The sequence below is a fragment of the Sciurus vulgaris genome (assembly GCF_902686455.1).
Source record: "Sciurus vulgaris genome assembly, chromosome: 14".
Taxonomy (NCBI): domain Eukaryota; kingdom Metazoa; phylum Chordata; class Mammalia; order Rodentia; family Sciuridae; genus Sciurus; species Sciurus vulgaris.
In genome coordinates this window covers 45,446,433-45,461,050 of record NC_136475.1, presented here as the reverse complement: position 1 = coordinate 45,461,050, position 14,618 = coordinate 45,446,433, and the positions used below count along the sequence as shown (strand labels likewise).

The following is a 14,618-nucleotide window of genomic DNA, read 5'->3' as shown; positions in this document are numbered from 1 at the left end:
GTCAGACCACTTTGTTTTATAAGTTTTTGGAGAAGACTGACTACCATTGAAATCCGATGGCATTGGCTGAGAGTCCAGGCTAGCCCTAACTGCTCTGAATATGTTTCCTCGGTGTAAAATGGGAATAATAGTAACAGTGCTTTCGGATAAGTTCCCAGTTGTAGAATTGACCTGGTAAGAAAAGTCTAATATCTCTTTAGAGTGTTTTTCCATTCCACTTTTTTGGGTTTTCTTTTAATGTCAAGCTTGTCTAAATAGTTGTTCTTGTGCAGGTCATCTGTTGCAGTGGTATTAGAATCTTGGAGTTGTCCCTAGAAAATATTTCCTTACTCTTCGTTTGTTCCTCTGTTACTCATAGCCCGAAATCCTTTGATGCTTCACTAAAATGTCATTTGCATTTGCTTTTTTGCCATGCACAATCGAGATCTTGAACTTTGACAGATGAACTCATCTTCGAAGCCCTCACCCAGAGCAGCACGTACATAGTACTTATTCGGATCCCAGGATGTTCCTTCTCCCCTCCCCAGGCCTCCACCTCCTTCACAAGGAGTTAATAGAAAAAAATTGAAGTTTGGGGGTCTCGCTTTCATTCACAATGTAATGTTGCTGGTAACAATTATTTCCTTTTTATTGCTAATGGATACTCCAATTGCATGAATATGCCATGATTTGATAACCCCTTCTCCTTTGATATTTGGTTTGTTCTCAGTTTTTAGTTATTGGGATAAAGTTGTTGAGTCTTTTTTTCATTTTATTACTCAGAATACACAGTGTGGTTAATGCACAGTGGAATATGCAGTGTCTTTTCCACTTCCTACTTCCATAGGCATCTTAATCTCTCTGCCTCAGTTTTCTTGTCTATGCAATGGTGGATATAAAATGGAAATAATTGAGGGAACAACACTTTTTTAAAATTGAAATTAAGAGTGCAACACAAAAAATATGGCTGGGCACAGTAGCACCTGTAATCAGCTATGCAGGAGGCCGAGGCAGGAGGATCACAAGTTCAAAGCCAGCCCCAGCAACTTAGCAAGCCTGTCAGTAGCCTGTCTCAACATTTAAAAATAAACACATAACTAAAAAGAACTGTGGATATAGTTCTTTGATAAAGCCACCCTGGGTTCAATCCCCAGTACTGCCAAAATAATAATAATAATAATAAATGCATTATTGTATCTCAGTATAAAATATATTTATTATGAACTATAGGCAAATCATTTTGTAGTTGATTTGTATGTAACCTCATAAGCAAAGAAGTTGAATACCCAGGTGGTTATCTAATGACCCTTTTCTCTGCTTTCTGGGTCTCTAAAACAACACTGATGTTAATCATCACTTACATAGTGCCTGCTATGGTTATTGTCCACACTGCACAGATGGAGAAACCGAGACATCAATTATTATACCATTTGCCAAAGGTCACAAAGCTAGAGAGGAGGGGTCATGATTTGAGCCAGAGCTGGCAAGTCTAGAGTCCTTGTTCTAAACCATTCTTCCTGGGGAGACAAAAAGGCAAGTGAAATGAATTAAAATGTACATGCAACTGCAAATTCATAATTATCGAATTAATGTAATACTTCCCTGCCTTTTATTCCAGATATGAGAAATGAGTGTTGGACGTCGAAGAATAAAGTTGTTGGGTATCCTGATGATGGCAAATGCCTTCATTTATTTGATTGTGGAAGTCTCCAAAAGCAGCAGCCAAGAAAAAAATGGAAAGGGGGAAGTAATAATACCCAAAGAAAAGTTCTGGAAGATATCTAGCTTACCTCCTCAAGCATACTGGAACAGGGAACAAGAAAAACTGAACAAGCGGTACAATCCCATTTTGAACGTGTTGGCCAACCAAACGGGGGATGTATATGGGTCATCAAATACAAGCCATCTGAATTATTGTGAACCTGACCTGAGGGTCATGTCAGTTGTGACAGATTTTAACAATTTGCCGGACAGATTTAAAGACTTTCTCCTGTATTTGAGATGTCGAAATTATTCACTGCTTATAGATCAACCGAATAAATGTGCAAAGAAACCCTTCTTATTGCTGGCAATTAAGTCTCTCACTCCACATTTTGCCAGAAGGCAAGCGATTCGGGAGTCCTGGGGCAGAGAAACCAACGAGGGGAACCAGACAGTGGTGCGAGTCTTCTTGCTGGGCCAGACTCCCCCAGAAGACAACCACCCTGACCTTTCTGACATGCTGAAATTTGAGAGTGAGAAGCACCAAGACATTCTTATGTGGAACTATAGAGACACTTTCTTCAACTTGTCTCTGAAGGAAGTGCTGTTTCTCAGGTGGGTGAGCACTTCCTGCCCAGACACAGAGTTTGTTTTCAAGGGCGACGACGATGTTTTTGTGAACACTCATCACATCCTGAATTACTTGAATAGCTTTCCCAAGCACAAAGCCAAAGATTTGTTTATAGGTGATGTGATCCACAATGCTGGTCCTCATCGAGACAAGAAACTGAAGTACTACATCCCAGAGGTGGTTTTCTCTGGGGTCTACCCACCTTATGCAGGGGGAGGTGGGTTCCTCTACTCCGGCCACCTGGCCCTGAGGCTGTACAACATAACTGACCGGGTCCATCTTTACCCCATTGATGACGTTTATACTGGAATGTGCCTTCAGAAACTTGGCCTCGTTCCAGAAAAACACAAAGGCTTCAGGACATTTGATATTGAGGAGAAAAATAAGAATAACATCTGTTCTTACGTAGATCTGATGTTAGTACATAGTAGAAAACCTCAAGAGATGATTGATATTTGGTCTCGGTTGCAAAATGCTCATTTAAAATGCTAAAATATATACAGGCTAATTTTTACATAGAAAGACATATCTTCCCTAGTTCCCATGCTGTTTTCTCACATTAGGGTAATTTCTGTGTTAAACCATCAGAATTACCTTCATAAGTAGTATCCATTTGAGGGCCTCCAAACCCTTTAGTTTGGTACTTTTGTGACTAGGGAAAGCAGAAGATGATAATTTTTATGGAGGATTTGTTGGGATGATTGGTTCTGAACTTGCCTACCAGCTAGTGGTCATTATTTTCTAATTTGTCCTCCCTTCTTATCTGAAATCATAAGTTCCTAGAATGTGATTATTGTAAGTTGTTTTTATTTTGCTCTGCTATATGATATTATTCCTACTTCCATTATCATGCCTGATTTATCTGGAATTCAGGTGTTTATGAACCTAATGGCTACCATGACATTGTTATTCATGACTCAGTGGTTTTGTGAAATGGAATTACCTTTATTTTCATGAAATTTGGATGAATTTTTTAAATTATCTAGAAAATGGACTTCAGTCAAAATTTCCTGCCACCCCAACAGTATTTTCTTATGTTAATTTAATCAGTTAATTTTGCAAAATGAGGCTCGTGTGACACATCCAGTGTATCTTGGTGTGGTCTTGTGGTCTTGATGAGGAGAGAATGAGTTTAATTTCTCTTGTGTTTGGTTTGCTAGGTGGTATCATAATAATGATCTGATTTTAGTATTTTTGAAAATAATGAGTATGATTTCATAATAGCCAATTGGAAATTGAATTGCCCCTGACAGATATATGGGTTTGCGAATTTTCACTGTGGATCAGGAAGCATAGTGACTTTTGAACTTGAAGTGAAAGGTTTGAAGTTGCAGACCTTTTCTTACATGGTCTGTCAGTTTTAAAACTCCAGGATTCTATTCTTGCCATATTTTCACATGTTGCTTATACAAAATTATTATTCTGAGTAGTGATTGCTTCCCTGTCTCAGTGTAGAAGTGCCTGTGTTTTTATTTATTGTTCAGATCAAAGACCAAAACATTTTCTTAAATATATTTTGTGTAATATTTTTATTTGTATACAGTGTTGTTGGTGAAATATTTAACTAGAGCATGGTATTTTAAATGTTAAGGTGTAACATATATTAAATAAAGCTAATGGTTATTTTTGAATTTTAAAATTTTGTGTTTTTTGGGGAGTATGAACTACTAGAGTTGATAAAATTCTGCCAAGCTATTGCTTATATGTACTATCTTGTAACATGCTTTCTTGAAATATTTTTGTGTTTTTAGAGATAAGAATTCTTATCACATGCAGTACTAGGGACTGTAAAAAAGTGGAAATAAAGTCACCATATTTTTAATTGTTGTGTGTAATAATTTGTGTTTTCCTATATTTGATTACATTTTCCCCAGAAGCCATTACAATAATTTTGAACTGTGAGTTTTTCTCTCAATGGATCATCCATCTTTCCTTTTAAAATCTCAAAAGTGCTTTCCCATTTAGTCTTTAAAGAGAAGTGTGAATGTTTACTTATGCTTCTGTTTTTAGTGAATATAAAGAATTTAACTGGGGAAAGGTTCTGCACTGCAAAGACCATAGAATCCTGAGTTGTTTCCTTTTTGTGGAGTTGTGACCACACTGATGAAATACAGAGGCAGCCTTGACCACTCCTGTTCCTTTCATAGACTCCTGTGAACAATGTGCACTTAAAAACAAGTGGACATTTGATAAAACTCAGAACAGGAGGACTGGTGTTGTAAGAAGATTGCAGACTGTCCTCCACTACTTGGGAGTGCTGAGGCCATGTATGAGCAAGTGTGAGCTCACAGATCCTTGATGTGGGCTCAAAGGCTTTGAAACCTGGTCTTTCTGAAGGATTTATGGGGCCTGCATCTGACCTCTGCACTCCTGTGGTTGCCAACCCATTTCCCAAAGGGCCACTCTGCCATATTAGGTTTAGAGAGGAATAAAGAAGCTCTGAGAACACCCAAAGGTAATTGGTTCACAATGTGCATGTGTCCTTGTAACTTGACCATGCAGTCTCAGGTAGTAGATTTCTCCTGAGGAGGAATTTCCTTATAGGGAATCTGCTTCCATGAGGTTTCAAGTCTTCTGCAAAGAAAGAAGCCTTATAACAGGTTTAGAGGGTTGCTGGGGGGATTTTGTGAGCCTGCAGTTGATAAGGGTGCTGTTGTTGGAACATGAGTCCTTGGTGTTGATTATATTTGGGTGAGATAATCTCTGGCCCTTTTTTATTTGGCGGAAGTTCTTGTGCACTGACTGCCTGAGCCCACAATGCTGATCATTGCTGTGCTTTGAGATTAACCTCCTGGGCTTTGCAGCAAAGGGAGTCCAGGTTTTAGAGCTGTACACACGCTTGGGCTCAGTTACAATACTTGACTGAGCCTAATCCATGAAGCCCTCCCTTGGTTCCCTTGAGATGGACTCTGACCTGATCCCCTCTCTCTTGGTGGTAAGTCCAACAAGACTAATTAATTCTTTTGAGAACCGCTCAACAATTGAAGCCTCAGCAGAAACAGGAGCCTGACTTTTTTCATGTCTGCTGTCAATTCATGTTGATTTTGAGTTTGAAGGTCAAAAAGGAAGAATGAGCGTTGCCAGAATTTGAGTGTTTCATAAACCCAAGCAGGCCTGTTTTAGTCAGCTTTTTTGCTGCTGTGACTGTAAGATCTGACCAGAACAATTATAGAGGAGGAAAAATTTATATGGGGGCTCACGGTTTCAGAGGTCTCAATCCATGGATAGCAGGCTCCATTCCTCAGGGCTCCAAGTGAGGCTGAACATTATGGCAGAAGAGTATGGCAGAGGGAAGCGGCTCACATGATCAGGCAGCAGAGAGAGACTCCACTCCAGGTACAAAATATATACCCGAGCCACGCCCCCAATGCCAACCTCTTCCAGCCACACCCTACCCACCTTCAGTTACCACTCAGTCCCATCAGGGGACTAACTCGCTGATTGTGTTAAGGCTCTCCTAACCCAGTCATTTCTCCTCTAAACCTTCTTGCATTGTCTCACACATGAGCTTTTGGGGTACATCTCACATTTAAGCTATAACAAGGCCTTAGGGAAAGGCTGACCAAAATAGCACCTTCCCACCCCTGACTCCAATTATGCCCATCTCCTCTTTTGGAGTTGAGGGAGCCTGGAAAAGGAGGATAGGAAGTTGGGGAAACACTTGGTTACCCTGGAAATTGGGTCCAGAATTAAAGACACCCAAGAGTGACCATCCCCCATGTTTGCACTTCTGGTTGGTAGTGATGAATATTTGATGACCTAAGCCATCTTAGCCCATCAGAAGCAGGAAAGGGAGATGACTCTTTTTCACTTCCAGGAAAGATGAAATGAATGAAGCCTTTACTTGAGCTAAAAGTTAACTTTTCTGTGATTTATTTTCTGGCCAAAAACAAAACAAAAAACAAAGCCAGACAAAGGAAAAATTCTTCAGAACAAGGGGGAAAATCTTTCATTGATGTGCTGGACTATTGAGGTTATGGGATAAATTTGTGTTTTTTATTTTTATTTATTTATTTATTTTGCAGTGCTGGGGATTGAACCCAGGGCCTTGTGCTTACAAGGCAAGCACTCTACCAACTGAGTTATCTCCCCAGCCCAAATTTGTGTTTTTCTTAACATTAATTCTATACTTTTGTTTTCAATGCTAGGAACATCTACTGAATAAGAGATTTTGAGACTGAACTTTATTTAGAGCTAATAGTAAATTTGAAAAATTGAAGTATTTATCCTGATTTGAATCTCAAAGTGATAAACTGACAGAATTTTTTGCCTTTCATATTACTACATCTTGAAAGGGAGAGGTCAAGAATGAGGTCATTTTTTTCTTTAAAGAATCCCCCCAAATCTGTTCATACCACATGAATTCGTATATTTGTTCGTTGCAAGGTATAATATCTTTTCATTGAAAAACTCTGCCAATCAATATGATTTATATACATTGTATGATGTTCCTCAATTACAGATAGTTAAGATGTGTGAAAATATTACATCCTGGAATAATTGGAACATAGCATTAATTTCTATACCGTCTATGTATTTTAAAACCGTGCTTTTGAGAGTTGGAGGTTTGTTCAGGTCTACTTCCTGCTTCTCTGTCACTTTGATCTGGTCGGGAATTTTCGTCCCAAGCAGCCGTGGTGGCTTTTGAGCTTTGGCAGTTCCTTTCTTCCTGTGGCACCATGAGAACGCAGATTATTAATTGCACTGAAGCAGCAGAATCTGAGGTTTTAATATGAGTGTAATCTGAATTGAACGAAGGTGCTTGCAGCTTCTCAGCAGTGGTCTGGCATTAGAGTAGAGCTCTTTCATCCTTCTTAGGCAGTAAGGCACATGGAGAACTTGAACCCTAAGTCTGCAGCAAGGGCTCACCTCAGAGCTCTGGAAACCTACCATCTGTGACTTACCCTTTTCAACCTGTCAACTAGAGTTCCAAACCCTCCCTGAAATTGGCTTCCCTCATGACAGGTCATGAATAACCCTAATCCAGTCTCTGCCTTCAATCACTTCTTTTCTAAAAAAACAGGTCAGAAGAATACAAAATAAAAACTATGCTACCCTTGGTTTGAGTTCTTCCAGACTTTTAGATGAGGATTCTTGTGTAAGTAGAGTTTTGGGAAGTGATACTGGGAAGGGAAGGTGTCCAACAGGAGTGTGTGTGGATGTATGAAACCAACTACCACCCTGGAAGTTCAGTCCTGTGGGGGGTCAAGAACAATGCAAAATACATACCTCAGAATTCTCCTGTCTGAGGCCTTTGAGAGATGGGCTGTTAGGATTGTGTGCAGGTGCATGTGTGTGTGTGTGTGTGTGTGTGTGTGTGTGTGCGCATGTGTGTGGGGGAGGAATGGGGTTTAAACCCGGTTTATGCATGGTAGACAAGCACTCTAAATTGAGTGACAGCCCCAGCCCTTTTCGTTTTATTTTGAGACAGGATCTTGTTAAGTTACTGATGCTGGCCTCAAACTTCCTCCTGTTTCAGCCTCGCAAATAGCTGGGTTTACAGGCTTGCACCACTGTACCTGGCTGGGCAATTTTTTAATAATAGCTTTAATGAAGTGTACTTTCCTCCTGTAACATTCGCCATTTAAAGTGTACAGTGAAAGGCTGGGGATGTAGCTCAGTGGTAGAGTACTTGCCTATTATGTGTGAGGCTCTGGGTTTAATCCCCCATGTTGAAAAAAAAAAAAAACCCTTAAGAAAAAATAAAGTGTACAATTTTGGTAGACCATAGAGTTATGTACAACTATCTCTATAATCCACTTAACCAGCTCATTATTTAGCTATGTATAGGAATTTTTATTTCAGTCATCTTTATTTATTTATTTTTTTTTTTGATTGTTGATGGACCTTTATTTTACTCATTTATTTATATGAGAATTGAACCCAGGGACTCTCACATGCAAGGCAAGCACTCTACCACTGAACCACAGACTCGGCCCACCAAATTTATTCTTTAAAAAAAAAAAAAATCCAAAATGATGTCTGTTTCCTGACTGTCCTCCTTTCCATAAGAGCCAGTTCTTTAAATATGCAAGGACTCCTTATAATGAAACAGATTACTTTTCTTTTGATAATTATTAGTGCATTATCTCAGGACTTAGTTAAGTCTCCCTGATTATCATGGAAGAGAATACTAAGTGATTCTCAGCCCTTTTTGTGAATGAAGGATTAAACTGATTTGTAGAAGTTCTGGGAAGTGTTTCTTTTTCAAGACCATCTATCCTAGAAGCCAATTTCCTGCAGTGGAGCTGAAGGAGGATCTCACTGAGCATGTGTCCTGGTTTCCCTTCATGAATTGAGCAAGTGGGGAGCAGGTGGCCTTGACACTCCCACCCCTTGCCGGAACTCTTTGCTGTTTTGGAGTGTTTGACATACGGTCTCTTCCCAAACTGAGAACTGTGTCTCTGCTCAGTTTAGGGAACAATTCTTAGTAGGTAAGCATCTGAGCTCATTCTCGACCCAGCTGGTATTTTTGTGTGTACACTTGTGAGTGCAGGTATGTGTGTGTGTGTTTGGGGGGTGGGGGTTGGTTCAGCTGTGTATAGCCAACTCCTTAGGAAGTTACCCCCACCACTTCCTCCAGGCTGAGACCCTTTCTGGAGCTCCCCTGGGAAGGCTGACCCACATCCTCTGCAGCCTTCTCCCATTCATGTTCTGGCCTGCAGTTTCCTCTTCCATTTGGCCCTTAGTATAATGCCTTTTCTTTCAGAAATGAAATGTTTGTACCATCTACTTTGTTGATGGTAACTTTTTATTGCCCCTGCTGCCTTAGGTCTCTGAATCTTTTCACTGTCATTATACAGCACAGATACTTCTGACAGTCCTCCTGAACTGGGAACTGAACTGGAAGGTCATTGCTGACCTCTAACATTTCACTGCACTGACCACCTTGAAATTCTTCCTTCTGGGTGACACAATATCCATTGTTCTGGTTCTTTAGCTGCTGATCAGAAACCTGCTTTGGCTCCTTAAGCCTGTCAACATCCTGGTTCTGAACTTCCCATGCTTCCCGCAGCCTCTTCCTGGGCCTCTCCCCTAAGGTCTCCTCTGGTTCCTCACAGTTATCTTTGAGCATCTTCCTGCAACATTTCTACCTTTCGCTCTCTCTCTCTTTTTTTTTTTTTTTTTTTTTTTTTTTTTTTTTTGCAGTGCTGGGGATTGAACCCAGGGCTTTGTGCTTGCCTTTCACTCTTTTCTGAATCAATCCCAGTTTTCAGTCTCTTTCAGTGAGAGGTTGAAGGCCCTTCAAAGCAATGAGAACCTCCTGAGTTTACTTCCCACCTATCCTGTTGTCTGTGATCCCTCTGTCCCCTGGGCACCCAAGTAGTACAAGCTCACCACCTCTTCTGTCATTTCACCTCTGCAGAACCCACCTGTCTGGGCTTTCCCTGAAGCCCATGAGGTCCCACTTGTCTGCTTGTGGAGACTTCTTAGTACCATAGTCAAACTCAGTAAAAGGCTTTTGCCCTGACCCCATCCTAGGGGATGGTCTCTTTCCAAGTCCCCAGGCCTGGGGGAGGTCTATTTTGTAAGAAATGGAAGTGGATGTTTTTTAAGGTCTCTACAATGTATATCCCCCTGATATGACATAATTGTTTCTTGGCTCCTGCTCCTGTGTCTGGGCTGGGGGGCGAGTATCGGGGATCTTCGTTCATGCTAGGTGAGTGCTCTGCCACTGAGCTACACACCTAGCCCTTTGATCCTTTTGAGTGCTCTCACCAATAGGACAGGTCAAGTGGAGGGCGTAAACCCTCTCAGTTCCCTCCCATATGGTTCTGGGTTACCCAGGAGTATGATGGAGATGTGAGTGTCCCCCCATATCAGGGCAGGAACACTGATCTCTAAGGTCAGTTCCTTTGTCATGAGGATCAGTACATTCTGCTTTGACTTGTTGATGTCTGTCCTGTGCCAGTTGTCGATTCCCTCCTCCACCCACCCCTGCCCAGGTAGCAGCCCTTCAGCTGCACAAAATTCCTGGGATAGGTAGGAAATGGCCAGGTCCTGACCTCACAACCTCAGTCTGACTGTCCCGACATCTCCCTGGACACTACAGACCTTCCCAGCTCTCACCTCCTTTGGACTCAGTGACCCTCTACAATTCTTGTTCTTCCTGTTCAAGGGCTTGAGGCAGCCAGGGTCAGAATGCCTTTTCTTCATTACAAAATGTGGCACAGTAATGGGATGGTAACTAATCACTGGACAACTTATTTCTAGTTTGCGGTCTGGAGAGAGGAGAATGAAATGTAGCACGGTGTTGCTCAGGGAGAGGGCTGCGGGAAGCCCAACTGGGCAGAGACACAGAATCAGACTGGAGGTGCCAAGATCCAGTACAGGACAAGGCACAGGTCCTGCCTTCTTGTTTTGGCTATTGGGACTTTTGAGGACCAACATACCTGCTTTCCAAGTTGCGGTCAAACAGGAGGCCAGAGCTGCAGACTCTTTGGCGGCAGCCTCTGTTGATCTGCTGTTACACTCCTGGCTGGAGAGATGGAGAAACCCAGGGAAACACAGAGAGAAAAACAGAAGAAAATAATCAAATGTGTGCAAATCCAAGCCTCTTTTACATAGCAACATCTCACATTTATTTTTCCTCTTGTGGGCTAAGAGAAATGAAGGGTAGACATTGAAGGATAAAGCTGTGGGGCTTAAAGTTGGTGGGAAATGCCTTTCTTTATTTGATTGCAAAAGCCTCTACAAGTGAGTCACCGTGGAAGGAATGAAGAAGGAGGGGTGGTGATGTACTGTCAAGAGGGCTGAAGCACTTTCTTACTCACTGTGCCCCGCTGGACTAAGGAACAAGACAAACAAGATGCAAAACAACCCCATGGAGGGCCTCTGGCTCTCTGGCTGGGGAGGAGCCCTTCCTCGTGGGAGGCAGCCTGTCTCACTGTCACATCTTTGGAAATTGCAGACATGCTTAGTGCTTTTTCCTGCTATTGAGTACCTGCTCAACTACGAGGGACAATCCTAGCCATGGAAAACCCACCTGGGCAGATTTCTAATGATACAGCAGACACTTAAAAATGTTCTTACCAGGTGCTGTGGCACTCGCCTGTAATCCTAGCAACTGGGAGACTGAGACAGGAGGATTCCAAGTTCCAGGTCAGCCACAGCAATTTAGCGAGACCCTGTCTCAAAATAAAAAATAAAAAGAACTGGAGGTGTAGTTCAGTGGTAAAGTACTCTGAGTTCAAACCCCAGTACCACACACACATGATATATAATATATATTTACATATAAATATTATATATTTTATATATATATGGGCTTTATCCCAGTTTTTGGGCATTTTTCATTGCTAATAGATAACCTGATAAGCTGATTTTCTTTAGACTGAATTTGTTGGGTGAAACTTCCACTTAGGAAACTTTAAATTCAAAAGTAACTTTTAAAATATCAATTTTGAATTAATTTCTGACTTACAGAAAAGTTGTAAAACTAGTACAGAGTAGCTGCATATTTCTATTCAACTTTCCCCAATACTAACATCTTACATAGCCAGATTATTATTATTAAAATCAACATTGGACCATCCAACAATAGGAGTTCCTATAACTCTGGTCTATATACATTACAGCCCTTATTTGAGTTTTACAGGATCCTCGGTAAGGTCCCACATTGCATTTGGTATTTTTTTTTTCTTGATCACCCCTGTTTCTCAATCTTACCCCTTACCCTAGCTTTATTGACTATGACATTTTTGACAATGTACCTGTTATTTGTAGACTTTCCTTCAGTATTGGGTTTGTCTAATGTTTTCTCATAGTTAGAATGAGATTATGTGTCCTTTAATTTTTTTTGTTTTGGTGCTGGAGGATTTGAACCCATCGCCTAATGCATGCCAGGCAATTGCAATTGCTTTATCACTTAGCCACATCCCCAGCAAAGAATGTGATTTTTTTGTTTGCTTGTTTTCTTTTTCTTTTCTTTTTTGCAGTGCTGAGGATTGAACCCAGGGCTTCTAAGGCAAGCGCTCTACCTACTGAGCTATATCACTAGCCCTGTGTCATTGACACAGCAATGAGCACACAGGAGCAATGTTTTGTCTTTCTCAGTATGTCACAGCAGGGGTTAATGATACCACAGTGTCCCTATTACTGATAATATTGACCTTGTGCACTGGGTTTCTCCATGGTAAAATACTATTTTTCTCTTTATAACTAAGAAAAAACATGGGGGGGGGGGCATTTGTACACTTAAAATGTATATATTATTAAATGTATTAACTCATGTAGTGTTTGGAGCCTGGCATGTACTACATGCTCAATGAATAGAGGTTGCTTTGGGTTTTTTTTTTTTTTTTTCTGTCACTTTATTATTTCTGTCTCTGTTCACTGTTTGGTCATTACCCTTTCCTTGAATGTGGATCTACCCTGCTGCTCACTTCCTCACCTTAGGGTTGGCTGTCACATTCAAAACATCGGTGGCCTTAAGATGGAACAGAAGAGCTCAGTGTTCCTCAGCACAGGTGGTCAGGGTTGGAAGAAGAGTCTACTCTTACTCCAGGGCACGGACAAAGCCACGCTGACAGGAGTAAGGATTCCTCTGTGTAAGGCGTGTCCATGTCAGAGGTGACTTTGCAGGGCCCCAAAGGGCACACACCCCTTGCTGTGGAGGCCTGGGCCAGAACCATCCTAGGGGGACAGGATGGAGAAGGAGACCACCTGGCCGAGCCCTTGAGGCAGGAATGAGCCAGGGTAGACCTCCTCAGGGAGAAAGCAGTGGGGTGTTATGCAAGGAGGGCTGGGTTCCTGCAATTCCTCCTTTTGGGGCATCCCAGAGAGGAGAGCCAGGTCAGGTGGAGGGGCACCAAGGCCTGCAGTGGGAAGCTTCCCTTCCCGTGCTGGGCAACCTTGGCTTCCTCAGCCAGTGTCCCTCGACGCCAGGCCCAAGCACAGCAGCTGCTCCCAGGCCCCCTGTGCTCCAGCACACAGTTTTATTTACAGGATGGCTGTTCTTGGCAGCTCTCTCCGCCTCTCAGACTCTTCCCTTACTTTGGAGCATTTGCCTCTATTTTTACTCAGAGATGGGAAGTTTCTCAAAATAGCTGCTGTGGAGAGGACGGCTGTATACCACTTTTGCCTGCCCAGCAGTGGCCCTCCATCTGCCTCTTGGAGACAGACGGGACCCAGGTGAAGGGAGGGCAGGTGACCACCTTGTCCTATCTGAATCCTCCCTAGGCCTGGGAGAGGGGAGCTCCTCTCCCTTTGGTGTGGTTAAAGGGGTGATGGAGTCACTGGCCATCTCCCTGACTACCTGGAGGAAGCTTCCCCTGGGCAGAAGGTGAGATCAAGGATAGGAAGCCAGGAGAGTGGTGGTGACAGGTGAGCCTTTGAGCCCCTGAGCCCAGGTCCACCCTCGGGCAAGCTCTCTGGCCATGAGACCCTTCCTTTCCCTTTTTTACTTAAGCTAGCTAGAGTTGGGTTTCTTGGTCTTGACAGATGTCATGGAAGCCTCATTCCTTCCCTAGGTTGAGACCCTCTATGGGTGCCACCAGATTTCCTCTCATGAGAAGCCTGCAGTAGGCAGCCAGGAAAGGGAGTTGATGCCCTTGTGCTGGGGCAGAGAATATAGATGGGAAAACTGGGGAAGAGAGGGTACCCAGCCTTCTTCCTGGTGTGGTCAGTGCATCCTGGGTGACAGAGTGCAGCTTCTTGGTCAGGGTCAAATTTGTAGGGGTTTATTCTAGTGACATGTGCAGAGCCAAGAAAAGAAAAAGAAAGGAAGGTATATGTGTGCTTGTGTGTGTGTGTGTGTGTGTGTGTGTGTGTGTAAGATCCATTTTATTGGTGGGCTGGAAGGATTGAGAAGGTGAGCTAGGGCTTAGCTACCCATATAGCCAGTGTGGGGGGTGCCCCCTACATGGAGCCTCAACATCATTATTTTATTAGTATTATTTTTTTTATTTTGAGACAGGATCTCCCTAAGTTGCTGAGGCTGGCCTCCAACTGGCAATCCTCCTGCCTTAACCTCCAGAGTTGCTGGGATTACAGGTGTGCACCACCATGCCCAACTGTCCAGAGATTTTTGCTTCCCCCAGATGCTTCACTCAGGCTCTGCCATCCCAGAGTCCAATAAAGCCCCACCCTGGTGGCTCACTGTGCAAGGCCTGGCACTTTATTCACACCTATGATATTTGTCAATATAGGTGTGTAGCACCCAGAGTAGACAGAGCTGTTAGGTGAGAAAACAGGCTCATGTAGAGGTGACCTTTTAATTTCAAATAGGTAGTAAGTGGTAAGGCAGGTTAGTGGTTGCCAGGCGCTTGGAGCTGGTGGCAGAGGGAGGTAGGGAGTGACACTAAGG

General features: G+C 42.6%; 1 protein-coding gene and 1 long non-coding RNA gene across 3 annotated transcripts in view; both read left to right on the top strand.

Moving 5' to 3' along the window:
* B3GNT2 (UDP-GlcNAc:betaGal beta-1,3-N-acetylglucosaminyltransferase 2) overlaps positions 1–4,133 on the top strand; it is a 34,508-nt gene extending 30,375 nt beyond the window's left edge. For both annotated transcript variants that reach the window (XM_079109726.1, XM_079109727.1), the window contains exon 2: positions 1,598–4,133. In XM_079109726.1, the coding sequence (XP_078965852.1) occupies positions 1,607–2,803 (1,197 nt within the window). In that variant the 5' untranslated portion in view covers positions 1,598–1,606 and the 3' untranslated portion in view covers positions 2,804–4,133. The remainder of the gene's footprint in view (positions 1–1,597) is intronic.
* Positions 4,134–12,647: 8,514 nt separating this feature from the next.
* On the top strand, positions 12,648–14,034 carry LOC306643731. The gene is made up of 2 exons (XR_013759035.1): positions 12,648–12,801; positions 12,832–14,034. It is a non-coding gene; the product is annotated as an uncharacterized lncRNA (long non-coding RNA).
* The last annotated feature ends 584 nt before the right edge of the window (positions 14,035–14,618 follow it).